General features: G+C 57.5%; 1 protein-coding gene across 1 annotated transcript in view; it reads left to right on the top strand.

Moving 5' to 3' along the window:
* Positions 1-24,956, top strand: part of PER2 (period circadian regulator 2) — a 39,086-nt gene that overhangs the window by 5,008 nt on the left and 9,122 nt on the right. The window contains exons 2-18 of the mRNA XM_065917169.1: positions 5,289-5,530; positions 6,159-6,221; positions 7,173-7,327; positions 9,062-9,183; positions 10,195-10,396; positions 13,975-14,026; positions 15,108-15,250; positions 15,558-15,636; positions 17,864-17,970; positions 18,551-18,704; positions 18,913-19,021; positions 19,589-19,714; positions 20,245-20,329; positions 21,089-21,251; positions 21,337-21,464; positions 22,210-22,374; positions 23,306-23,563. Coding sequence (XP_065773241.1) covers positions 5,307-5,530; positions 6,159-6,221; positions 7,173-7,327; positions 9,062-9,183; positions 10,195-10,396; positions 13,975-14,026; positions 15,108-15,250; positions 15,558-15,636; positions 17,864-17,970; positions 18,551-18,704; positions 18,913-19,021; positions 19,589-19,714; positions 20,245-20,329; positions 21,089-21,251; positions 21,337-21,464; positions 22,210-22,374; positions 23,306-23,563 — 2,335 coding nt within the window. The 5' untranslated portion in view covers positions 5,289-5,306. The remainder of the gene's footprint in view (positions 1-5,288; positions 5,531-6,158; positions 6,222-7,172; positions 7,328-9,061; positions 9,184-10,194; positions 10,397-13,974; positions 14,027-15,107; positions 15,251-15,557; positions 15,637-17,863; positions 17,971-18,550; positions 18,705-18,912; positions 19,022-19,588; positions 19,715-20,244; positions 20,330-21,088; positions 21,252-21,336; positions 21,465-22,209; positions 22,375-23,305; positions 23,564-24,956) is intronic.

The following is a 24,956-nucleotide window of genomic DNA, read 5'->3' as shown; positions in this document are numbered from 1 at the left end:
GGCCCTATGCTCTCAGGGGCTGGGACCCGTGAAAACCAGGGCTTCTCCGAGGACCTGGGCGACAAGCCCCGGGCGCGTGGAAGCACAGTGTGCCGGGCCTCCTCCACGGGGCGGCCAGAGGCAGCACTCTTGACAATGAACTCTCTCCTTTTTAAAAAGAAAAAAATTGTTAAACAATTTCCTCTAGTGATTGGCTGTGCTGTGCTGTGCGTAGTCGCTCAGTCGTGTTTGACTCTTCGCAACCCCAGGGACCGTAGCCCACCAGGCTCCTCTGTCCGTGGGATTCTCCAGGGAAGAACACTGGAGTGGGTTGCCATGCCCTCCTGCAGGGGATCTTCCCGACCCACAGATCAAACCCAGGTCTCCCGCACTGCAGGCGGACTCTTTACCGACAGAGCCACCAGGGAAGCCCCTAGCGGTTGGCAGGGACCGTAAAAGCCAGCCCTTGCTGGAGTCTCGCTGCATCCCATACACAGAATCACTGTCCTTGAAGCCTCCGAGCAACCAGTGGGTGTTGGGCGCTGCTGTGGCCCACCTTACAGGTGGGGAAGCAGGACCCCAGGACGTGCGGGAACTTGCCCAGGATCGCGGTCAGGAAGTGAAGGAGCCTGCCCACTGAAGGCCCCACTGTCCAGGGTCTGCTCACTTAGACCTAGACTGCCACCCCCTCCCCTTCAGAATTTGCTCAGCAGAAAGGCCCCACCCCACTGCTTATCTGGGGAGGGCTGTGGGGGAGACGGATAGTGTCCAGGGAGCTCTGGGAAGCAAGCAAAGTGCGGAGGAGCCCTAACAGGTGTCCCAGCCCCCAGCTTTCTCTGCCCTGTAACCCTGCTGACACCTGAGTCAGACCTTGTTGCACAGAACCCTCCAGCACTTTCCATCTCACTCAGAAAGCAGCCACGACCTGGCTCTGACCTCACGTCAGCCACCTGCCTTCCACCTGGCCCTCTGCCCCAGATTCATCCATGCTCAGACACGCCGGCCTCAGGACCTTTGAACTTGCCATCCCCCCAGCCCATCCTCTCAGTCTCTTCAGTCTGTCTTAGTTTCAGTTCAGTTCAGTCGCTCAGTCGTGTCCAACTCTTTGCAAACCCATGGACTGCAGCACGCCAGGCTTCCTTGTCCTTCACCAACTCCTGGAGCTTAGTCAGTCTCATGTCCCTTGAGTCGGTGATGCCATCCAACCATCTCATCCTCTGTCATCCCCTTCTCCTCCTGCCTCAATCTTCCCCAGCATTAGGGTCTTTTCAGACGAGTCAGTTTTTCACGTCAGGTGGACAAAGTATTGGAGCTTTAGCTTCAGCATCAGTCCTTCCAATGAACACCCAGGACTGATCTCCTTTAGGATGGACTGGTTGGATCTCCTTGCAGTCCAAGGGACTCTCAAGAGTCTTCTCCAATACCACAGTTCAAAAGCATCAATTCTTTGGTGCTCAGCTTTCTTTATAGTCCAGCTCTTGCATCTATACATGACTACTGTCTCAGTTCCGGTTCTCTTAATAGGAGCATGCGGGCTGAGGCCTAAATGCTGGTCCTTTACTGGGAGGTGTAATCCCGGGGCAGCTGAGGTGAGGGAGTGGGGAGTGCAGAAGAGACGACTGTCACACACATACACATGCATATACACACAGGATAACACTCTGCTTCACAGACCCCCAGCTGGCCACTCAGCCCCTTGGGGTCTCATTGAAAAAACTATCCAAAAAAAGATGAAGGAAGGACGCAGAGAAGAGGACAGTCTGTTCGAGCGAGGGATGGAGAGGCAGCACCGCCTCGGGGGCCATGGTCCCAGCTCACCCAGGGGTGTACGCCGCCTCAGATCCAGCTGCCTCACCCAGCCCTTCAGCTGCAGCAGTGGGGGAAGCCGGGGCCCACCTCGTGGTGACCTTGGCACTTCATCCAAGGTCACACGTGTCCAGCAGAGACTCCTCGGGTGTGGGCCCCGCAGTGACCCGGGAGAAGCGAGGCCTGCAGGCTTGGGGGACTGCGGCCGCGGGGCTCTGAGTGAGCACTACCCCAGGGCTCAAGAGCAAGGCCGCACGTCTCCTGTGTGTGGGCCTTTCCTGGTCCCCTTCCTGACTCGCGCCCAGCCGCTCCCACGCCTAGAGCCCTGCCCTGCTTCTGTCTCAGCTTCCCTCCTCTGCCCTGCACGCCGTTCCCTCACGGCCTGTTTTCTGCACTAGAAAGTGAGTTCCACGGGGCAAGAAAGTTGTCTGTCCTGTTCTCTGCGCTCGCCGGCCCCAGCGCTGTGGGCAGAGACGGGCCGGGATCAGCCCTGCAGTGCGCCACCTGTCCTTACAGTGGCTCCTGTTGTTCTGTGGCCGTCCGTTTATGCCCCGGGGTCTTCCCTCAGCAGCGCGCCTGGCTTCCGTCTTTTTACTGGGGGACACAGTATCCCCACACCGTGTGCCAGGCCCTGGGCTACAGCTGGGAGGGACGCGAAGCTCCCACGCCCTGGCTATCTCAGTGACCTCGGGGGGACAGGCCAGGCAGGGGACGCTGAGCCGAAGGGGCCGGGAGAAGGTGGAGCTGCTGGTGCGGGCCGTCGGGCCAGCTGCCGGCCGCGTGCTGCAGCAGGCTCCAGGCCTCCGAGGTTGGAGCCCAGCCTGGCCCGGGGTGGAGGAGGGCGGGTGGCTGCAGGGAGGTCCCGGGAGGCAGCCGAGGTCCTGCCGTGCTGGCAACCCCCATGCAGAGCAGGGCCATGCTCCACGCCCCGGGCAGAGAGGAGCTCAGCTTCCCTGCATGGACCGCAGCAGGGCCAGCGGAGGCTGGGCCTGTCAGGTGGGCTGAGTGGACAGGATGCCAGTGGCTTCCTTGCCAGTGGTCCTTTCCGGGTCTTTCTTCCTACATACCCCACACTCACACCTCTGTGTGTGGACGGAGCAGCTTCCCAGGTGTGAGGAGGGGCCAAGCTGTCAGCACAGCTGGACGTGCCCAGAGCCCCCACTCCAGGAAGACGTTGTTGGTCCAACACAGGAGCCCCCCATTGGCCAGTCCAGGATGCTGCCGGTCTTGCCGCCTTTTCCTTGTGTCTCACAAGGCTGAGCGTCTTCCCAGGCCAGTAGCTCTTGCCTGGTGCTTCTCTGTGTGGAAACAGCCTGTTCTTAGTCTTCAGTCTCTCCCCAGATGTTAGCACCTTTCGTCCTTTATCACGTTAGCTAGAACTTCCCTGAATGTTGAAGACCAAGCGGTAGACGTGCTTATTTGTTCCTGACTTTCGCAGCAGAGAGCTGGCGATTGAGGTTCTCATGATTCAGGGCCAGTAAAGAGCAGCCGTCTAAAACCACAGTGAGACGCTCTAAACAGCCTTCCTCTGTGGCCCTGATGTCTCCTCTCGGCATGTAAACTTTCTCTTCTGAAGATCTGATATTACAGCAGAGACGTCCAAGACTAGCGTGACTTAGCGTCCTTCGCAGGAAACTGTTTGCTTTTTCCGTAGGTAGAATTTTCTTTTTCCTTGAAAACATCGTTTCATCAAGGCGCAGCTGGGCTTGACTCCTCACGTGATTTTGCTGGGTGCTCAGGGAGCCAGGCACATACAGATATGTCTTCAGGATGGTTTCCTTCCACGTGTCTCTCTCTCTGTAGTTTCTGTCTCGTCGTTATGGTGTCTTCTGCAGAAACAGCTGTTATCTGCAGGTAAAAAAAGGTGACTTTAACATCAGCCCTTTCCCTGGGCAGGTTTAGAACGTTTCTCACTCTCATCCTTCCCACTTCTGAGTCTGAACTTTATCTGTCTGATTCTCTGTTCTGATGTGACCCATTCACCGCAGGTTGCAGCTTTAGCTCATCTGTCGTCACGTGTTTCATCGAACCCGTCGTTTCTTGATCTTGTCTGTGGTACAGAGCCGGCGCTGTCCCACGCTTCCTTGTCTCCCTGTGCCCTGGAGGTTGTATTTCTCTGGTCTTCATTGCACTTCTTTTCCAAAGCCGCACGTTGGCTCCTTTCTGCTGATTGGTTCAGGAACCAGACAGGGTCTGATCAGACCTGCTGTTTTTGTTTTACAAAGAGTGCTGTGGTTGGATTCTGCGTGGGCCCCATCCTTGGGGAGGAGGGGGCCCTGAATCCAGCGCTGTCTCTTGCTGTGTGTGGCCCTGGGCAAGTCACCGCCTGTTTTCCCTGCAACGGGATCCTGGTGCCCTGTGGACAGTAACCATGGGGGTTACCCAAGCCAGCGCGTGCTACGCCCCCCGCACTGTCTGCAGAGCCACCATCCGCCAGAGTCCTCTCCCTGTGGCCTCTAGTCCAGGCTCCCGAGCACGGGAAAGCTGAGGGGGCACATTCTGCCTTCCGGGGACACCCCCCCGAAGGCACCGCTGCCCGGGCCCTCCAGCTCTCCCGCCACTGCTCAGGGCCGAGGCTGGCCTCTGGGGCCCACGTCTGTGTGTCCCCCCGCCTTCTGGCTTCCTGGCCTCCACGGTCAGGAGGAGAGTGGAGCCTGGGTTTATGCCCCGACCCCCAGGCCACAGGCTGCCTGGTGCCCCTGCTTCAGAGGCCCCGCTGGCCCTCCAGGCCCGGCGGGGAGGACAGCCCCCCCACACACACACTTGGTCGCCCCAGAGCTGCGCATCGTTTGGAGTTTCCTTAACCCTGACCACATCCTCTCGTGCCGGGCCTCCATCCAGCTCTCTCCGGGTCTGCAGGAGGGTCTGCGTCCTGCCGGTACCCTCGGGAGGCACGCTGCAGGTCCTGCTTTTGCCCCGTGACCTCTTGGTCTCCCGTCCTTGGGCAGCCTTCCTGCCCTGGGTCCTCGCTATCTGTACTCACCCCAGCCTACAACCGGTCAGTCTCTCTCTCTAGCCCCTCTCCACCCACCTACCCCCCCAAAGCCCTGAAGCAAAACTTTCTGTCCAAATAAACAAACGCAGTTCCCAGAGTCTGCTGCTTCCGATGCATCTGTGGCTCTGCATGGACCCCGCAAGGTGTGGGCCCCACGCTGGCCTCATATGGACGCCCCCCGCCACCGTGAGGGCTCCCACCGCACGCCCTCCAGCCTCATCTCCCCCTGAAGACTTCCCACCCGCAGCCTGGCTCTGGGTCTCCCCTAATGTGTGATGGCTGAGATTTCTGAGCTCCACTGCACCCCCATCCCCGGGAGGGCCATCAGCAAAGGGGTATCCGGGGCTGTGGCCGCGCTCACAGTTCAGGGCAGTTGGGGGCCCAGGGCGCAAGAGCCACACCACTGACCCCACTTCCTCCAGCGAACCTGGAGGAGGCTTCCGACAGGGCGTCCCTCCTGGCAGGCCGCCTGCCCTCGCGTGCCTGACTACAGTCTCTGCTCTGCCAGCTCTGCTCCGGAGCCAGCATGAACGGATGTGATGACTACTCGCCCAGCCCCAGCAATCCCTCCGAGGAACCCGCGGAGCCCCGGACCAGCCAAGCCGCCCTCCAGGAGGACGTGAACATGGGCAGTGGCTCGAGCGGGAATGAGGCCAACGAGAATGGCTCGACAGGGCGGGACTCGCAGGGCAGCGACTGTGACGACAGCGTCCGGGAGCTGGGGCTGCTGGTGGGGCCACGGGCCCAGGGGTGGGTGTGGCTTGTTTTCTCAGAGCCTCACTCGGTGGTAATGGGAGTGCTTTTGCAGTCTTTAAGTCGTGATGACCAATTGTCTCAATACTTTTGAAAATCTTATTAACTCAGTTCAGTTTAGTTCAGTTGCTCAGCTGTGTGCAACTCTTTGCGACCCCATGGTCTGCAGCACACCAGGCCTCCCTGTCCATCACCAACTCCTGGAGCTTGCTCAAACCCATGTCCATTGAGTCAGTGATGCCATCCAACCATCTCATCCTCTCTCTTATTAATGCAGAACAACTAAATTCTCCTGAGGTCTGTCCTTCCTTATAACAGTGACATGGGTGTAGGATTGTGGTAGATGCATAATCTACCCAACAAGATCTCGGGAGGCAGAAGAGTCAGGTAACCCTGAACGATGCTGAGTGGTTTACAGACCATGAACTTGCTACTCTAGCCTAGGGTTTGTATCGCCCAGCACTTCCTTATCTGATATCCAGAGGTTTTCCATTCGTTTTCTCTTAACCTCGTGTTGTTCCTAATTGACTTGTGCAGTGTGGTCCAGCCTGTCATCCCTGGGTGGATGGGGAGGACGGAGATGGACACGCTCCTCTGAGTTTTGCATTTATTTTTGTTCTTTTAGTCCAGAAACCTTTGGCCTAATGATGGCGAAGTCTGAACACCACCTGTCCACCAGCGGCTGCAGGTAAGGCCAGTTACCACTTCCTCCATTCAGAGCCTTCAGAGAGGTTAAAAGGTTTGTCGTGAGACGAGGTTTTGGGGGTGAAGTGACTGTTTTCGAGCTTCCCTTGGAGCCCATCAGTCTGAGCCGCGATGCCCTCTGTGAATCCAGCCTCCTTCTTTCAGACGACTGACCCCTCGGTCTGCTCCAAGCCCGTGACTGTGCCCCAGGCCTGCAGTTCCTCTGGCTCTGACTTGGCAGGCCTTGTCTGCATCTCAGACATGTACCTGGAACATTCCTGACCTCTTTTTTAGGTGTTTTTGACAAACATGTCCTTAATTTCATATTGACATGATTTCCCATCACCACTGGGGCAAAATTCAGACCTTGGTCCCAGGCCTAGGGGCGCTATGCCATCACCCCCGAGGCCCAATCCCATCACTCTCTGGATCCTCTGTCTAAACAGCCTGTCTCCCTCTGCAAGTGCCCACATCTCTGTATCCTTGGATTTGAAGATCCTCCTTGTAAACTTCGTCTCCTCTCCTCTCCTTTCCTCTCACTGTTCACATCCTTGTGAACAGTGTTCTGGACGCCACCGTTCTGTCCCCTGGGGTCTCCCTCACTCACTCCTTCTCTGTCTGAGACCGGAAGGAGGACAGCTCAGCAGTGGGGTGGGCTGGTCGGGCGGTGGGTGGACCACTAGGCCTTGCTGGTAGAGAAGAGCCAGCAGGAAGGATGCCGTCCAGCGCTCACCGGGTTAGAGCACTGATGCTCCCAGGACGGCCCCTCTCCCTGCGAGCACACTGGCGTGTCTGCAAACGGTGTTGGTTTCACAGCTGGCAGGGTGCCCCTGCAGCCTGCATGCCCGCCAAGAACGCGCAGACCACAGGGTCCTCGCGCCCCAGCGGGGAAGCTGGGCCAGAGGCATGGTGAAGGCAGCACTCAGGGTGCTCACATCCTTCTTCAACTCCGCAGCAGCCAGCAGTGCACCAAAGCCGATGCCCACAAAGAGCTCATCAAAACACTGAAGGAGCTGAAGGTCCACCTCCCTGCGGACAGGAAGGCCAAGGGGAAGGCCAGCACCTTGGCGACCCTCAAGTATGCCCTGAGGAGCGTGAAGCAGGTAAAAGGTAGGTGTTTGTTCCAACCTGTAGCAGTAAGTCTCAGATCTCCCCAGATCAGAGCTTAGACTGGGTTGATTTTCTGAAATTCAGTCCTGAAATAGCAGAAGGAAATCATAGAAGTCTGATGAAATCGCAGTTCGTTGAAAACCTCGGTTCATCAGAAGTTTTCTATTATATGTGACTTTTAGAGGAAAGAAAAAAAAAAAAGCAGGTAGAAAACCAGCCAATAAAGAAACCTGTTTAATAATGCAACATGGAGCTTTTGTACCCTGGGCTGGGGTCCCGTCACGTTCCGGAGTGTCCAGCGCCTTCCTGGCTCTGGCCAGAGAGTTATGTGCATGCGGGCTGAGGCTGTGAGCAGCCCCCACACCCAATCCAGCCTGCCGCTGAGGGCTTACCTTTAAAAAGTCATGTGAGGAGATACAAGGAGGGTATTGCCTCATTTTTCTAAGCGTGTTGAGTTTCTCCTGTGGTGGTCTTTCTGCCAGGAAGGCGGGCGGGCAGGCCCCGTGCCCCTTTCCATCCCAGGCAGTAACAGTCTGCGTGATCCACATGCCACTTCCCTCTGTGGGTCTGTTCGGATTTTATCATTAGATGAAAGAACACGGAAGAGTTTTCAGAACTGTCAGCAGAAGCGAAGGGTTTCCCTGGTGGCTCAGCGGTAAACAATCCACTTGGAATGCAGGAGATGCGAGGTCGATTCCCGGGTCAGGAAGATCCCCTGGAGGAGGGCATGGCACCCCCCTCCAGTATTCTTGCCTGGAGAATCCCATGAACAGAGGAGCCTGGCGGGCTATAATCCTCAGGGTCACAAAGAATCTGGACACGACTGAAGTGACTGAGCACGCACACAGCAAAATCGGCTGAGGCCTTTACCTGAGGTGGCATGTGCTGGACTCTCCACAGAGGCGGTGTGGGAATTTACTGCAAACACTGCAGGCTCCAGCACGCTTGTGTCCGCAAGCTCAGATGCCTTATGTTTCAGTAAATTCCACATCCCATAAATGGCTCCCAATGAGCTTAGTCTTCCTTCAGCAGCTCTGTGACCTGGCCTTCCACCGAGCCGGTGCCCCTGCCCTGGGTCTCAGGTAACCACAAGTGCCCCTGTCTCCGGGCAGGTAAGGAAAGCGTGACCCGCAAGAGCGGCCGGCGTTCCTAGCGCACTGTTCCGCCTGAAGCCCACCCCCAGGGGTCCAGGCACAGGACGCCGCGCCTGGGGTCACCTCTAGACGGTTTAGCTGCGGAAGTCGGTCAGCCTGGGCTCCACTCACCTGGGGCCCCTCTGGCAGAGTGGCTTTGTCAGCCTGTACGGGTCCCAGGATGAGTGGCCAGCATCTTCGGTTATCTTGTGAACACTTTGTTCCCTGGGTTGTTTCCATGCCAGGTGTGTTTCTAAGAGTCGATTCTGTCCAGATGAGAGCGTCCAGTCGCCGAGGGGGTGGGAGCAGGGGGCTGTCACACTGTCCTGCCTGGAAACAGCAGTCTGTCATAGCATCACGAAGATAGGCCTGTGGGGGACACGCGCTCAGGTGGACTGTGTGGTCATGTTTCTGAGAAGTTCCTGAGAATGATTTAAAAGATTCGGTGATCAAAGTCCTTCTGATTTTTCAGGGGAAAAACCCTGGATTTCTGTTTGTTCAGCCTTGACTCTGTGCTCTCCGCCCAGTTTCTCACGAGAAGGGCAGAGCCCCCAGGCATGAGTCAGGCAGCGCGCTCAGCCCTCCCGTGCTCTCTCCGCAGCCAGCGAGGAGTACTACCAGCTGCTGATGTCCAGCGAAAGCCACCCTTGCAGCACCCACGTGCCCTCCTACACCGTGCACGAGATCGAGGGCGTCACCTCCGAGTTCCTCGTGAAGAATGTGGTGAGCGCCTGAGCCAAGCCCAAGAAGCTCACCTCCGCCGGCCAAGTCTCCCTGGGGGAGCCGGCCGAGCCCTGGCTTCATAGCAGCGGGGCTGCGAGTTTCAGGAAATGGGTTCCTTACTTTAAAAAAAAGAGCGTAAGTCAGGGATTCAGAAGCAGCGGCCATGTGCCAGCTCGTGCTGCTCTCTGAGGCCGACCCCTCGCAGCCCAGCCGACTCCACCCCACACCTGAGGGTGTGGGATTGAGCCCCCACTGACGGGGGGGGCCCCAAGTGATGGGGGGAAGGGGAAGGACACAAGTAGCCTATAGGTGGGGCCCACCCTGAGGTCTGGGAAGGGGGGTGAGTCACTCCCAGTTCTCAGTCAGGAGAGCAGACTCAAGGGCAGGTGGGGACCCAGAGGTCCCAGAAGCACAGCAGGGCTGGCCTGGAGAAGGAAGGGGCTCCTGACTCTCCGAGGTCACTCCCCCAGTGCCTCCGCTGCAGCTTAACCTCGGGGAGCCCCTTATCCCCTGGGGAAGCCCAGCCCCGAGCTCAGAGGGCCAGCTGGCCAGGAGAGCCTGAGTTTGGGCTGGGGCCCCACGGCCTTCAGCCCCCCAGGCAGCCCCGAGCCCGGGAGAGACATGCGCTGCACAGGTTCGTGGCTGACAGTCGCGGGGAGCGGGGGTGAGGCCCCTGCCACCTCCCGGGTCACCTGGGCGGGCCGCCAGCAGTGCCATGCCCAAAGACAGGGCGGGCGACGGCTGCAGAGGATTCCCACAGGCGGGGTCCTGCTCGGCAGTGGAACCCCACGTGTTTTTCCAACAGCATCCCATTGGGACCCTGTATATGTGAGAGAAGAAGTCCAGCCACTGTGGTCCGGGCCGGGGAGAGGGGTCCAGAGGCCTCCCGACCTGTCACTTGTCCTGCTCCCTGCCCGTCCCTCGGCCCGATTCTGGAGGGACCCCAATTCCAGGGGGATGTCCAGTCCTCTCCTGCCTGGCTTCACCAAAGCCACGTTCTCCGCATCCCAGGATGTGTTTGCGGCCGCTGTGTCCCTGGTGACCGGGAAGATCCTGTACATCTCTGACCAAGTGGCCTCCATCTTTCGCTGTAAGAGGGACACCTTCTACGACGCCAAGTTTGTGGAGTTCTTGGCGCCCCACGACGTGAGCGTGTTCCACAGCTCCACCACACCATACAAGCTGCCGCCCTGGAGCGACCGCCGCCAAGCAGGTGAGGGCCCTTCTCCCTGGGCAGCACGGGAGGAGGACTCGGCCCAGCAGGGTTGGGGCCGGGCAGGGTGACCCCTGATGTGGGGCCGCTGCCCACCTCCCCCCCACTGGACTCCACTGCAATCCCCCAGTGTGCCCTCCCAAAGGGGCCGGCGTGTCTGTCCCAGGTGAAAGATTAAAGGTTGTCTGCTCAGAATAAATTTAGGGAAAAAGTAGATTTCGGAAATGGAAAACGACTTCAGAAGATTTTAAGAGATGTCAGGTGTTTTTGAAAGGAAGGTGATGGAAGCTGAAGTCTGGAGGCGAGGCTACAGGGAGGGGGGAAGGACAGAGGCACATCTGGAAGGCTTCCTGCAGGCGGTGTGGTGATGTCAGCGCAGAGGGGAAGCTCAGCACCTCTGCAAGGCTGCTTCGTGAACACAGACCACACCGTCCTCCCAGCTCAGACCCAGCTGGGCGTTCTGAGCTCCGTGGGCTCCAGTCTGTACGACAGTGGCTGCGTGCCCAGGCCCCGGGACTCCCAGCCCGCCCTACTCTGCTCCGGGCCACGGGCTGTCACGGCCAAGTGTCACGTGTGCTTGTCCTGCAGTGTCTGTCCATCTGCGCCTGGACAGTCATTAGCCCCTCTTTGGGCTCTGAGTTCTCGAAGCTGAGATGGACCCGAAGAGGAGAAGCCCCAGGGAGTCAGAAGAGACAAGCAGGAAATGGATGGAACCAGGAGTGCTCCGGACAAGCTGGACCTCGGTCATGACCTTGACTAAGAGCCAGCCCTGGCTGCGTCCCCCAAAACTGACTCCTGTCCTTGGCTCCTGGATGAGGTCTCTGCTCTCATCAAGATGCTCCTCCACCCACATCCACCTCCGCCTGGACCTCAGGTCCCTCCATACCGTGGTGCTCCCCTCCCCTGCTTCCAGGCAGCAAGGCCGTCACCGTCACTGTCAGAGCCCCAGTTCAGCAGCTGTTCCTACACGAGCCCAGACAACCTGGGCCAGAGCACAGTTTGCCCTAAGGTTGACTCATAACGAGGGGACGCTCGCGTCACGTTTCAGGGGTCGAGCCGTCTGCTTTCTCCTGAAGCCCCAGCCCGGGAACTGTGCAGCCAGATCACTCAAGACTGTGGTCAGTGTTAGGAGGACCGCTCAGCTCTGGGTCACTGCAAGGAGGGAGGGAGCTCTGCGTGTGGGCTCACAGCGTGAACGGGTTGGCACCGTCCCCCTGGGATGCTTGGGGCTGAATCTTTATCTGAATAGAAAATAAGGCCTTTCCGGGCCAGTAATTTTATATCATTTTCCCTAACCAGTAATTGTCTACTTTTCCTTGCGTTTTGTTGTTGTTGTCGTTGGTTTCTTTGTTTTGAGTAGGAGAAGCTTTATGAGAACAACCAAATTAAGATTTCTTTTCTTAAATTGTGTTTATTATGAAAACACTGTTCTTTCATCTCTAATGAGATCATCGGGTTGAACTCATATTTTTGCTAGACATTTAAATTTTAAAGTAAGGATTGATGTAAGCTGTGAAATGCGCTGAGTTGCTTCTATTACAAAACAATAGAATGGGAATGATTAGAGACCTCTTCAAGAAAATGAGAGATACCAAGGGAACATTTCATGCAAAGATGAGCACAATAAAGGACAGAAATGGTATGAACCTAACAGAACCAAAGAATATTAAGAAGAGGCGGCAGGAATACACAGAACTGTACAAAAATGGTCTCAATGACGCGGATAACCATGATGGTGTGATCATTCACCTAGAGCCGGACATTCTGGAGTGTAAAGTCAAGTGGGCCTTAGAAAGCATCACTATGAACAAAGTTAGTGGAGGTGATGGAATTGCAGCAGAGCTTTTTCAAATCCTACAAGATGATGCTGTGAAAGTGCTGCACTCAATATGCCAGCAAATTTAGAAAACAGCAGTGGCCACAGGACTGGAAAAGGTCAGTTTTCATTCCAATCCCCGAGAAAGGCAATGCCAAAGAATGCTCAGACTGCCGCACAGTTGCACTCATTTCACATACTGGCAAGGTAATGTTCAAAATCCTTCAAGAGAGGCTTCAAAAGTATGTGAACCAGTAACTTCTAGATATTCAAGCTGGATTTAGAAAAGGCAGAGGAACCAGAGATCAAATTGCCAGCATCTTTTGGATCACAGAAAAAGCACGAGAGTTCCAGAACTCTCTGGAACTTCTGCTTTATTGACTACACTAAAGCCTTTGACTATGTGGATCACGACAAACTGTGGAAAATTCTTCAAGAGATGGGAATTGCAGACCACCTTACTTGCCTCATGAGAAACGTGTATGCAGGTCAAGAAGTGACAGAACTAGACATGGAATAATGGAGTGGTTCCAAATTGGGAAAGGAGTACATCAAGGCTGTATGTTGTCAACCTGCTTATTAACTTCTATGGAGAGTATATCATGTGAAATGCCGGGCTGGATGAAGCTCAAGCTGGAATCAAGATTGTTGGGAGAAATATCAATAACCTCAGATATGTAGATGCCACCACCCTTATGGCAGAAAGTGAAGAGGGACTAAAGAGCCTCTTGATGAAGATGAAAGAGGAAAGTGAAAAGCCTGGCTTAAAACTCAACATTCAGAAAACTAAGATCATGGCATCTGGTCCCATCCCTTCATGACAAAGAGATGGGGAAACAATGGAAACAAGGACAGATTTATTTTCCTGAGCTCCAATATCACTGCAGATGGTGACAGCAGTCATGAAATCAAAAGACGCTTGCTCCTTGGAGGAAAAGCTGTGACAAACCTAGACAGTGTAATAAAAAGCAGAGTTGTCACTTCGCCAACACAGGTCCCTATAGTCAAAGCTATGGTTTTCCAGTAATCAGGCACAGATATGAGAGTTGGACCATAAGGAAAGCTGAGCGCTGAAGAACTGATGTTTTCGTAATGCTGGAGAAGACACTTGAGAGTCCCTTGGACTGCGTGGAGATTAAACCAATCAATCCTAAAGGAAATCAGTCCTGAATATTCATTGGAAGGACTGATGCTAAAGCTGAAGCTCCAGTACTTTGGCCACCTGATGCGAAGAGCCGACTCATTAGAAAAGACCCTGATGCTGGGAAAGATTGAAGGTGGGAGGAGAAGGAGATGACAGAGGATGAGATGGTTAGATGGCATCACTGACTCGATGGATGTGAGTTTGAGCAAGCTCCCGGAAATGGTGATGGACAGGGAGGCCTGGCGTGCTGCAGTCCGTGGGGTCGCAAAGAGTCAGATAGGACTTAGCAACTGAAGAACAGCAATCCCCCCAGAAATGTTTGGGTTGAGATACTAGGGTGTTTACATGCAAACAGTCTGCCCACCAGTGAGTACACGTCCCAGAGTTAAATCTGTCATTAGTTGGTATGTTTGGTGAGTGCTCGCTCATGAACTAGACCTCACCTCCGTCAGGACTGAAGTCAGAGGTCTGTACCCTGAGGGCTCCTCTCGGTGGCAGGTAAACCGGCTTCACACCCTGACTCTCGATTCTCCTGCTCCTGCCTCATCTGTGGGCAATAAAAGCACCTTCCGGGGTCAGCCGTGTGACGGGCGGAGTGACTGGGACTTTCTCTTTCAGACTCTTTTACTCAAGAATGCATGGAGGAGAAGTCTTTCTTCTGCCGTATCAGGTGAGCCCAGCTCCTGAAGGTGGGGAAGATGCGGGAGTGCCCTTGCCCCGCTGCCCGCCCAGGCCCTGCTCTCCGGGGTGGAGGCTCAGCAGGGGCACCTCTGCCGCACAGCACACCTGGTCCTGAAAAGTCCGCGTGAAGACACGCTTCCATAGGCCAAGCCATTCTGTCTTGTTTCACTTGTTAGCCATGCTGCTCAGCTTGTGCGGCCTTAGTTCCCTGCCCAGGGATCGAACCGGGGCTCTGGCAGTGCAAGCAGTAAGTCCTCATCACTGGCCTGCCAGGGAAGTCCCGAGCCTCTTTTTAAATGTGCTCGGAGAGTTAGGAGAGATGGGTCAACAGTGCGGTGACTGAGCTGCTCCTCATGAAGAACGTCAGCCTGGGCAGCCCAGACTTACAATTCGTCACCTGGGAAACTGGCCAGCTTCCCCCTCCCCCAGAAAGGCATGAACCCCAGGTTCTGTGAGGACCCCCAGAAGCTCGTGTAGCCTTTGGTCTGAGTGTGTTTTCTCAGGGAGAGCCCACAGCTTTCCCCTCAGGTTCTGTGAGGACCCCAGAAGCTCATGAAACCCTTAGTCTAGGTGTGTTTTCTCAGGGAGAGCCCATAGGTCTGTGGCCCCAAATCAAGCGACCCATTGAACATCCATCTGTAGTGTCAGGAGTGGCCCCAGCAGAGTCGCATACCCTCAGGAGCTGGGGCCAGGACCCCCGCACTGGAGCAGCAGCCCTTCCCCCAATTAAAATGCAAACTGTCCCAGAGAAGGACCCCTGAAGCACTCCCATTGCTCAGGCCAGTGACTGTCTGATGGTCCCCTCGCTGTCCCCAGGCGTCTGAGGGCAAGGACAGAGGAGCAGGGTGGTGGGTCGCAGACCCTCTTGCAGGCTGGAGGCACAGATCAGAGACCAAGGAAGCATGCCCGACTCGGCCTGGGTGAGGGGCCAGGCTCAGCTCTGTGGACATCTGTGTAATAAGTAAAGGACCCTGAGACACAGCAGCCGCTGGTGGGGGAGAGGTAACCAGCAACAGAGGACGAGTCCTTCTGCCCTAATCCCTGGCCTCTCCTCCCACCCTCCTCTGCAGTGTCGGCAAAAACCACGAGAGCGAGATCCACTACCACCCGTTCCGCATGACGCCCTACCTGGCCCAGGTGCGCGAGCGGCAGGGCGCGGAGAGCCAGCTGAGCTGCGTGCTGCTGGCGGAGAGAGTGCACTCGGGCTACGAAGGTAACGCGGGCCAGCCTGCGCCCCGGCTTCCGCCCGCGGCTCAGACGTGTCTGTAAGGCGGGCTCCCGGCCCCCCGCTTCTCCCAGCCCCGGGCGGTCTCCTCTCCCTCCAGATCAGTCAGCACCCACTGTGTCACTGTAGCCCATCCACACCCCCTCCCCTGTCGGCCAGAGGCACTCAGGCCCCGCATCTCTCGCTGGGTCCAGGTGTTGCTGGGCCGTGGGTGCCCTCCCCTTCCCCACCACAAACTATGTTCTAATATAACTACATTCAAATCAAAAGTCTGTGGAAAATTCTTTTCTTTCAGCCCCTAGAATCCCTCCTGAAAAGAGAATCTTTACGACCACACATTCGCCAAACTGTCTATTCCAGGACGTGGACCAAAGGTAAGCCAGGCAGCAACCCCCCACCATGCTCACCTCCCCCTCCCGCTGGTCTTGGAGTCAGTGCTGTACCCTTCACAGCAGCAGCTTCCCCGCCCCAGAGAGTTCGTGTCTCATCACTGTCTTGGTAGTTACTTAATAACCAAATAAAGCCGAATGAACTTTCATGATTTTGATGTTGAAGCTATTTAGCTAAAGCTCAGGCTGCATGTTATACATAATAATCAATGAAAACACTCAGCTATACGTAGACAATGAAATAATTATGGAATCACACTAAAACCTCCTAAGGTATGGTCGCTACGTAGATGAGACATGCTGGGGAGCTGGTCATCATTCTAGTTGAGCTTGTCTACATACCCTTGTTTAAACCTGGTTCAAAAGTCGGGCACACATGTCAGGGCTGGTGTGGCCAGGGACCACACGCCTGGACGGTGCTAGGACTGAAGCTGAAGGCACCCTGGCAGGGCCCCAGCAGAGGTGCGTCCCCAGCCTGCCTGCCACGGGCCGCTGCAGGGAGCGGCCACCGCTGTACCCCTGCCCAGAGCCCTCCCGCGCTCCCCGCCTGGGTCCTCGGCGCAGGGTGCTGTAGTCGGTGCCCGTGACCCTGCTGGGCTCGGGAGCACTGACCATTCTGAGGGCTCAGGGTCCCCGTGTGACTTCCTCAGCTCCTAGGCACGTGCGCGAAGACACACAGGATGCTGCTGCTGCCAGCAGGGCTCGGGGAGAAGTCTCCTGGGGAGACCCACAGGGAGCTTGCTGGGCTTTCTGCAGGGTGTCTGTGCAGGGTTAGGCCCCCCACCGCCCGCACCAGGCCCAGGGACACCAGGTGCCCCCGCCCCCGGCTGCAGGCGGCCTGCTGGGAAGTTCTGCTCTCCGGCAGCCAGGCCCATCAGCCTCCCCAGCCCCAGGCTGCTCAGCTGTGCACGACCAGCCACCTGCAGCTTCCAGGAGCAGGTTCCAGGCCCCGCCTCCCTGGGGGACAGGATCCTGGAGGTTGGGCCTGGGAGCTACATTTGTGAAGCAATCCCAGGATAGTTTCTATTCCTCCAAAAGCCTAAGCATTCCTGTCGGCAGCCACCCCAGGTGTTTACTCATTTGTGTGCAGGAGGCCTGGTGAGCTGGTCACTGTGGGCCAAGAGGCTGCAGAGCCTGGCTCAGCAAAGCCCAGCGGACAGTTCAGCCCATGGAGCCCAGGCTGGCCAGGACTCCTTCCCCCTCCTCCCCTCCTGGACAGGCCTTGACCAGGATGTGCTGTACATCCTGTCCAGAGGAGAATACCAGGCCCAGGACGTGCCCCAGGCAAGGAGGAGGAAATCAAAGCACTCCCACGAGGAAGTTCTCCCCACACAGAACAGGGAGGCTTTGCTGTAAGGGAAGAACAAGCTGCTCCATGTGAGCAGAAGTCAGCTTGAGAAGCAGCTGCTGGGATGAAAGGGGACCGGCCTGAGAAGGGAGACTGGGGTGCCGCTGAGCCACCAGAGGGTGCTGGACGCACAGAGGGGACGGGACGCACAGAGGCAGGCGGGGGGACTACAGAAGTTCGGTGTAAAACATTGCCCAGAAAGCAAGACAGCTGCACCCAGGGAAGACCTGATGTGCACAGGGCAGGGGCCCAGCCGCCAACGGCGGCTCCTGGGGACCAGACGCAGTGGCCACGGTAGGACAGGAGGATGCTGGAGCTGGGGAGATGCCCACGGGCAGGCCTGCCCTGGTCCAGGCAAACTTGCTTTAGAAAGTCCGTGTCAAGCCAAGTCTGGCCAAACTTGCTATTGCTAAGTCACTTCAGTCGTGTCCGACTCTGTGCGACCCCATAGACAGCAGCTCCGCCGTCCCTGGGATTCTCCAGGCAAGAACACTGGAGTGGGTTGCCATTTCCTTCTGGCCAAACTTAGGACACACTAAAAGGAAAAGATCTTAGATGAAGAAAACAAAAACGTCATCATGATCAACTCTTTCAGGAAATCAGGTCTAAGCACTGAGCCTGTGACGGGCAGGGCCCTGTAGGACCCAGCTTCTGGTCGCAGACCCTCGGGATGCAGCATGCTTGGTTTGCTAATTAATGAAAAGCCTCACTGTTGCCTCGTCAGCACCGGTACCCAGATTTGGTCTTTAGGGGATTCAGAGCCGGCCTCGTTCCTGGAGATGATGGGCTGGCTGCCACTCCTGGAGGCCGTGCTCTGGCTGGCGTCCTGAGCACGGCTGTGACCCCGTGCCGCTTGCCTTGCAGGGCCGTCCCTCTCCTGGGCCACCTGCCCCAGGACCTGATCGAGACCCCCCTCCTCGTGCAGCTGCACCCCAGCGACAGGCCGCTGATGCTCGCCATCCACAAGAAGAGTAGGTCCCCTCCTCGAAGTCCTTCCTGGGGGCGCAGACAAAGCTAGTGCAGTCTGGAGGTGTCTTCCCGAGGTCAGCACCCACCAGGACTGGTCCCGGGGACTGCGGGCGAGGGCTGCCCCACCGCCTGCCTGAGTCCTGGCACTGTCGGTCAGTCGAGAGTAGCCCACAGCCTGAGTCCTCGGTGTCCTGTTTTGACTGTTGGCTGCGCCAGCAGGCAGGAAGAAAGGAGACAGGGTCAGCTGGTGGGGCGTGGGGGAGTAGGGCGGTTGGCCCAGGCCAGGGGAGTGGACGACCCCGGTCCTACAAGCCCACAGACAGGCGACACTGAGATCCCACTGGGAGAAGACCAGTGAGGCTCGCAGGGGCGTGTGTCCTAAAATCCGCGAGGACACTGCTGCAAGCAGCCCCACGTGCAGCCTAAGGCAAAACAGAAGGTTCAAAGCAGTGGCTTTGAAGAGGTATTGGTGTCTCCTGAGTTTTCACATGATTCCAAAATTAAGTGTATCTCCACGTGTCTTCTACTGCAAGCACCAGCTGCATCTGTTCACATCCTGAACTCTGTTTCTCCCTCCCCTAGTCGTGCAGTCCGGGGGGCAGCCCTTCGACTACTCCCCACTCCGGTTCCGTGCCCGAAACGGGGAGTACATCACGCTGGACACCAGCTGGTCCAGCTTCATCAACCCCTGGAGCAGGAAGATCTCCTTCATCATTGGGAGACACAGAGTGAGGGTGTGAGTGCTCCCAGGGCCTGGGGCGGTGAGGGAGCTGGTGGGGGGGCCAGACCCAGGTCACCTCCCACCATGGATCTGCCCCCCGCCCCCGGTGGACGGGACAGTGAGTGGGAGGAGGGAGTGAGGAGCGAGCAGGTGGCAGCCTGGGAGGTCTGCAGGGAGGAGGAGGCAGGGGCCCGACTCACGGAGACAAATGGAAACTGCGCAGGGGGCCTCTGAATGAAGACGTGTTCTCTGCTCCGCCGGGCCTGGAGGAAAAGGCCCCTCAGCCCGGCGTCCAGGAACTCACGGAGCAGATCCACCGGCTGCTGCTGCAGGTGGGTGTGCTGCCCCCCGCCTCCCAGACAGCCTGGGGCTGCCCCCAGGCCAGGGCCCACCCTCCTTCCCAGGCCCGTCTCCTGCCCCCTAGTGCTGGTGTCCACAACCCGCCCCCCTGGGCAAGTGGCTGGAGGGTGTGGTCCTCATGGGTGGAGGTGGGTGGGGGTGTCCCTCCAACTTGGGAAGCCGAGCTGGCCCCAGGGGACTGGAGAAACCCCCTCCCGTCCTTAGGGACACAGCCCTCAGGAAGAATCCCTGTGAGCACCTGGGCCCCGGGGGAGCGACTTCCTGCTTCTCGGTTCCCAGGGGCTGGGGGTGCTGTCAGGCACCTTGTTTTGTCTCTGAACCCCGTGGCCATGGATTCCCTGGGGACTGGGATCCAGGCCCGGCCCCATGGCTGGAGGCGGGGAGCCCACCGCCGCCCGACCCTGGGTCCAAGCCCAGCCCCACCGGGGTGCCCCCTGAGGGCCGCCCCCCGTCCCCTGCCAGCAGGTTACGGCCTCTCTGAGATTCGGTGGGGGGCCACACCCCGCCTGTCCAGACTCCTCCTGCCGCTGTCTCTGCAGCCCGTGCCCCACAGCGGCTCCAGCGGCTACGGGAGCCTGGGCAGCAACGGGTCCCATGAGCACCTCATGAGCCAGACCTCCTCCAGCGACAGCACCGGCCAGGAGGACCCCCGCCGGAGGAGAGCTGTACGTGCTCCGCGGTCCCCCTCTGCCCATCACCTGCGACGCGGGTGACCGTGCGCTCTGAGACCAGTCCTCGCTGGGGCCAAGCCTGTCCGGCCTCAGCTGCTTCTGGCTGCACTAAAAACTCGGCTCACCTGGGACTCACTCTCTAGCCTTGAAAGGGTGGGAGCAGCTGCAAGCTGTGGCTACAGGTTTGGGTGAGAAGTATTTAAAGCAGGCAATCAGACAAAAGTGAAGATCAAACTGAAGGATTAGGGTTAGAAAGAAGAAAGTATAACCTAACGTTCAGATAAAACTGAAGATCAAACTGAAGGATTAGGATTAAAAAGAAGAAAGAGTAGCCTAACATTCACTTTATTTCTTATTATTCTTCAGAATCGTAAAATCTGCTTTGTCTGGGTCTCAGATCTCATTTCGAACTTGCTTCTCTGTTCCTGGGGTTAGTTGGGCTCTTCTTTCTCAGCCTGTAGGGCACAGATTGCAGGGTCTCCTGGGGTGAATAATGTGTTCATTTGTTTTTGTTTTTCTTCAAGGAAATTTGTAAAAATGGTAACAAGGCCAAAAGCAAAACTCATTACTCTGATGAATCTGGAGAACAAAAGAGCAAGCCTGCTTCAGGTACCAAGTGATCCAGCATTTCCTTAGTGAGGCTGCAGCGTGGCAAGACGTGAAGGCGGGTGTGACTCGAGCTCTGGATGCAGGGAGTTTCCCCTTCGAGTTGGGCCGTTCGCTTCTGTGCTGACACAGGGCTCAGCCTGGGGTCCACACCACAGCCCCTGTCCCGGGGGCCCAGCCCCCGGAGGCCCACGAGGTGCAGCCAGGTGTGCGCCTCTGCCCCACGACCCCCTCGTCCCACTCTGCAGAGTGGCCCTGAGCCACGTGAGCAGACGCTTGCCCGGGGGCTGCCCAGCTGTCCCGCGGACAGTCCAGCCCCAGCTGCCTGAGGTGGGGGTGCCGGCTCTGCTCCTGGGCCCCCCACCCTGCACCCCAGGCCTGATCCCGCTCACCACGTGGCGAGTCACGTTGGAAGAGACCAAACCTTCCGAGGCCAGGAATATCGATGGACCACAAAGCTCCTGTGATCTTCAGGGGTTCAAGTAGGAACTGGCCTTTCCCACTGCTGAGTCCCTAAACCTGGGGACAGCCCTGACCAAGTGGGGATGAGAGAGCTCCCTCCGCTGGCCCAGCGGGGTGACCTGGATCCCAGGCTGGCCTGGCAGGGTGGCCTGAATCCCAGGCTGGCCCGGGGTCTCTGTGTCTTTGAGGCACTTGCTGAGCCCCGGCCTTATCTTTCAGTAGAATTGAAATGCTTTGTAACCCTAGAGTGGGCACTGGGGGAAACAGGTACTAACGGGAAGAACGATGTTGTTGCTCTAGAAATGCAGAGTGGTCCCCCGACTCTGACGAAAGCTGCTGTGGCTGTGGAGGAGGACAGCTCCAGGGCCAGCCTGCCTGAGACCCACCCTCCCAAGGCGCCGGCCTACAGGGACCCGCCGGCCGGCTCCTACCAGCAGATCAGCTGCCTGGACAGCGTCATCAGGTGCGGCCCTTCTGGCCTCCCTCCCCGCCAGCGGCGCCCGCGGCCGGACTCTCGGTTACATGAAGCCCTTTCCGACCCCCCACAGGTACCTGGAGAGCTGCAGCGAGGCGGCCACCCTGAAGAGGAAGTGCGAGTTCCCTGCGAGCCTCGCCACGCCCCAGGCCGGTGACAAGCGCCAGGCCCTCGCTGCGGGCCCCGGGCTGCACGCTGCAGGTACCGTATCTGCTTGAGCTGTACCCACCACTTACCCCTCTTTCGGGATCAGGCCTTATCTGAGCACCCGAGGCCCCTTCTCCCTTCCCCTGTGGGTTCTGAGCAGCCTCAGGGACACATGTGGGGGTGTCAGCTGTTGATTTAAATGACCAAAATGGCTCAGAACTTTCTTACCAGCTGGAGGTAGAGGTGGTTCTGGACTTAGAGGACAGGATCCCCCGGGGCTGCTGGAAGCCAGGGTATAGTTCTCGGGCAGGCCTGTTTCCGTGGCGTCTCAGAGGAGGACTGGCCTCTGAGTGTCAGCGGCCCCAGGAATCAGAGGAGATCGGATGTGCGGCTATCTCTGGTGGTCCTCAGCAGGACCACAAGCAGGGTCTCCACGGTTGATGGAAGCCTGGGCGACTGGTGAGGCCTGTCCCAGCCTGCAGGGGAAGCCCAGCTGCTCACCTGCCCTCAGCAAAGGGGCCCTGGCCACAAGGCGGAGCTCCCCACGGGCCCCGGCAGAGGCCCTGAGCCCAGGCGCCTGCCTCCTCCCAGAGGACGCAGGGTGTCAGGGTGCCGTCGTCCCCATTTCTGAGTCTCTGCTTCTCTGCCGTTCCCTGGAGGACACGGCATCCCCTGGCAGGTCAAGTGCAGACTTGAGCCTCCGGGTCCTGGAGTGCCCCCTCGGCCGGCCTCTGTGCTTCTTGTCCTAGCAGCTCACCCTTACCGTGGTTTGTGTCTGCTTCCGTTTTCTCCTGCAAAGAGGCAGCATCGCCGTCCCCGATGAAGGGCCGCACGGACGTGAGCGCGCGCCTGACGTCGCTGACGCTGCCCGGCAAGGCGGAGAGCGTGGCGTCCCTCGGCAGCCAGTGCAGCTACAGCAGCACCATCGTCCACGTGGGGGACAAGAAGCCGCCGCCCGAGCTGGGTACGCGCGCCGCGTCCTGGCGGCCGCGGGAGCAGTCTGACGCTGACTGTGGCGAGCAGGGGCTTGGCGCCCGTCCCCAGATCCTAAGTGTATCTGAGTGCAGGCGCACCCACGTGGCCCAGTAAGGGGGTGTCCAGGAAGTCCAGGCACGTGCCGTGCAGGGTGGGGGTGGTGACACCCGCCCCCACCACAGCCCGGCTCCCCTGTGACAGGCTCAGGTGTCAACATGGAGGGGCTTCCTGGGACCGAGCAGTGATGCCAGGACTCCCCTTTGGTTGGGGCCAAGGCCCCCCGACCTCCCGGCTGCCATGGGTGGGGTGGCGAGCCTGGCCCTCCCGTTGGAGGACAGGAGCCAAGACAGGACAGCCAAGGGCGATATGCTGAGCTGTCCTTCAGGCACCTAGAGGAGAACCAGCCTGAACCTGTTCTCTGCTTGGAAGAAGGGCGTGATGAGGGGGAGAGTCCACATCAGAGGGCCAGTGGCCAGCCCCCATCAGGATGGCCCGTAGTCCCACGGGCCTCATCCTGCCTGCCCCCATGGTTGTGCTGACCACACCGTCAGGCCTGTGGTCCTACACCAGGACAGGGCCGGGTACCTCCTGTGCTCCGAAAGCCCAAGACAGCCTGGAGTGTCTTCAGTGTCAGAGGCTGAAACTCTAGGTGCCCCCAGGTTAGAGGACGGCTCAGTTTAGAGGACGGATTCCAGAGCCTCCACATGACGTGGCTTCGTGTTCCCACTCTTGTTGGCTTTGGTTGGTAGCTTTCTCAGAAAGCTGAGCAGACACATCTTGAGCGTCAGCCCCATGCTGTGGGCATTGTGCGGGAGTCTTCTGTGGGAGACTCTGTCCTTTGTGGGAGCGGTGCGCGTTTTCTCAGCCCTTCTCGGGCAGAAGGGCCCTTGCGGATGAGAGCTCTGCGTCCGCTGTTCCAGAGCCGCTGGGAGATGCTGCTGCAAGCGGACCCGAGTCTCTGGAGTGCCCAGTGGGTCCTGCACTGCCCTGTGGCCTCAGCCAGGACCAGGAGGCTTTCCGGAAGCTGGGCCTCACCAAGGAGGTGCTGGCCGCCCACACCCAGAAGGAGGAGCAGAGCTTCCTGCTGCGGTTCCAGGAAATCAGGAAACTCCATGTTTTCCAGTCTCGCTGCCATCATTATCTGCAAGAAAGGTCCAAGGGGCACTTGAGCGACAGAAGTAAGTGACGATGTCTGAACTAAAAGTGGGTTTTAACTTTGTTCTTAACACTGCTGCGTCCCGTGCTGCTTCCAGACGGTGAGCGCCCCTCCTTAGGACACGGGCGTTTGTAAGATGCCATTGGAGCTTGAGCACTGACACTCGCGGGGATGTCACCTGCGTTCCCAAGGGAACTGTGCTATAAACAGTGGTGACAGGCCCAGCCCACCCCTTGTGAAACTCAGGGTCGGGCAATGCCCTCCTGCCTTGCCACGCATTCTCTGCCTGGGTGACCCCACCCCTCTTCCCTCCCTCAGAGAACCAGGTGGGCGAATTCACCGCCCAGGGAAGGAGCATTTGACGTCAGGCTCCTGAGGAAGGAGGGATCCCAGATGACAGTGCAGGAGGAAAGGGTGCCCTTCTCCCCAGAACGCACACCCTCCTGGCAGGTTGGCCTCACCGCTGCCGTGCAGCAGGAAACATCTCTTTTTAAGAGAGATCTCTTAAAAACATCTCTTTTTAAAAGTTTGTAAAGTTGAGATATGAGGTTACATAAAATCAGTGGTTCTGCCTTTCAATTCAGTTCAGTTGCTCAGTCATGTCCTCTTTGCAACCCCACGAACCGCAGCACGCCAGGCCTCCCTGTCCGTCACCAACTCCCAGAGCTTACTCAAACTCATATCTATTGAGTCGGTGATGCCATCCAACCATCTCATCCTCTGTCATCCCCTTCTTCACCTGCCTTCAATCTTTCCCAGCATCAGGGTCTTTTCCAATGAGTCAGCTCTTCGCATTGGGTTACCAAAGTACTGGAGTTTCAGCTTCAACATCAGTCCTTCCAATGAACATTCAGGACTGATTTCCTTTAGGATGGACCGGTTGGATCTCCTTGTAGTCCAATGGACTCTCAAGAGTCTTCTCCTACACCACAGTTCAAAAGCATCAATTCTTCGGTGCTCAGCTTTCTTTATAGTCCAACTCTCACATCCATACATGACTACTGGAAAAACCATAGCCCTGACTAGACGGACTTTGTTGGCAAAGTAATGTCTCTGCTTTTTAACATGCTGTCTAGGTTGGTTATGGCTTTTCTCCCAAGGAGTAAGCATCTTTTCATTTCATTGTGTCAGTCACCATCTGCAGTGATTTTGGAGCCCCCCAAAATAAAGTGGCGCCACTGTTTCCATTGTTTCCCCATCTATTTACCATGAAGTGATGGGACCAGATGCCATGATCTTAGTTTTCTGAATATTGAGTTTTAAGCTATTTCACTCTTCTCTTTCACTTTCATCAAGAGGCTCTTTAGTTCTTCGTTTTCTGCCATAAGTGTGGTGTCATCTGCATGTCTGAGGTTATTGATATTTTTCCCAGCAATCTTGATTCCAGCTTATGCTTCATCCAGCCCAGTGTTTCT

This window comes from Muntiacus reevesi, chromosome 1 (genome assembly GCF_963930625.1).
Source record: "Muntiacus reevesi chromosome 1, mMunRee1.1, whole genome shotgun sequence".
In the NCBI taxonomy this organism is placed as follows: Eukaryota; Metazoa; Chordata; class Mammalia; order Artiodactyla; family Cervidae; genus Muntiacus; species Muntiacus reevesi.
The sequence above is the reverse complement of the archived record's forward strand: the minus strand, read 5'-3'. Positions and strand labels throughout refer to the sequence as shown.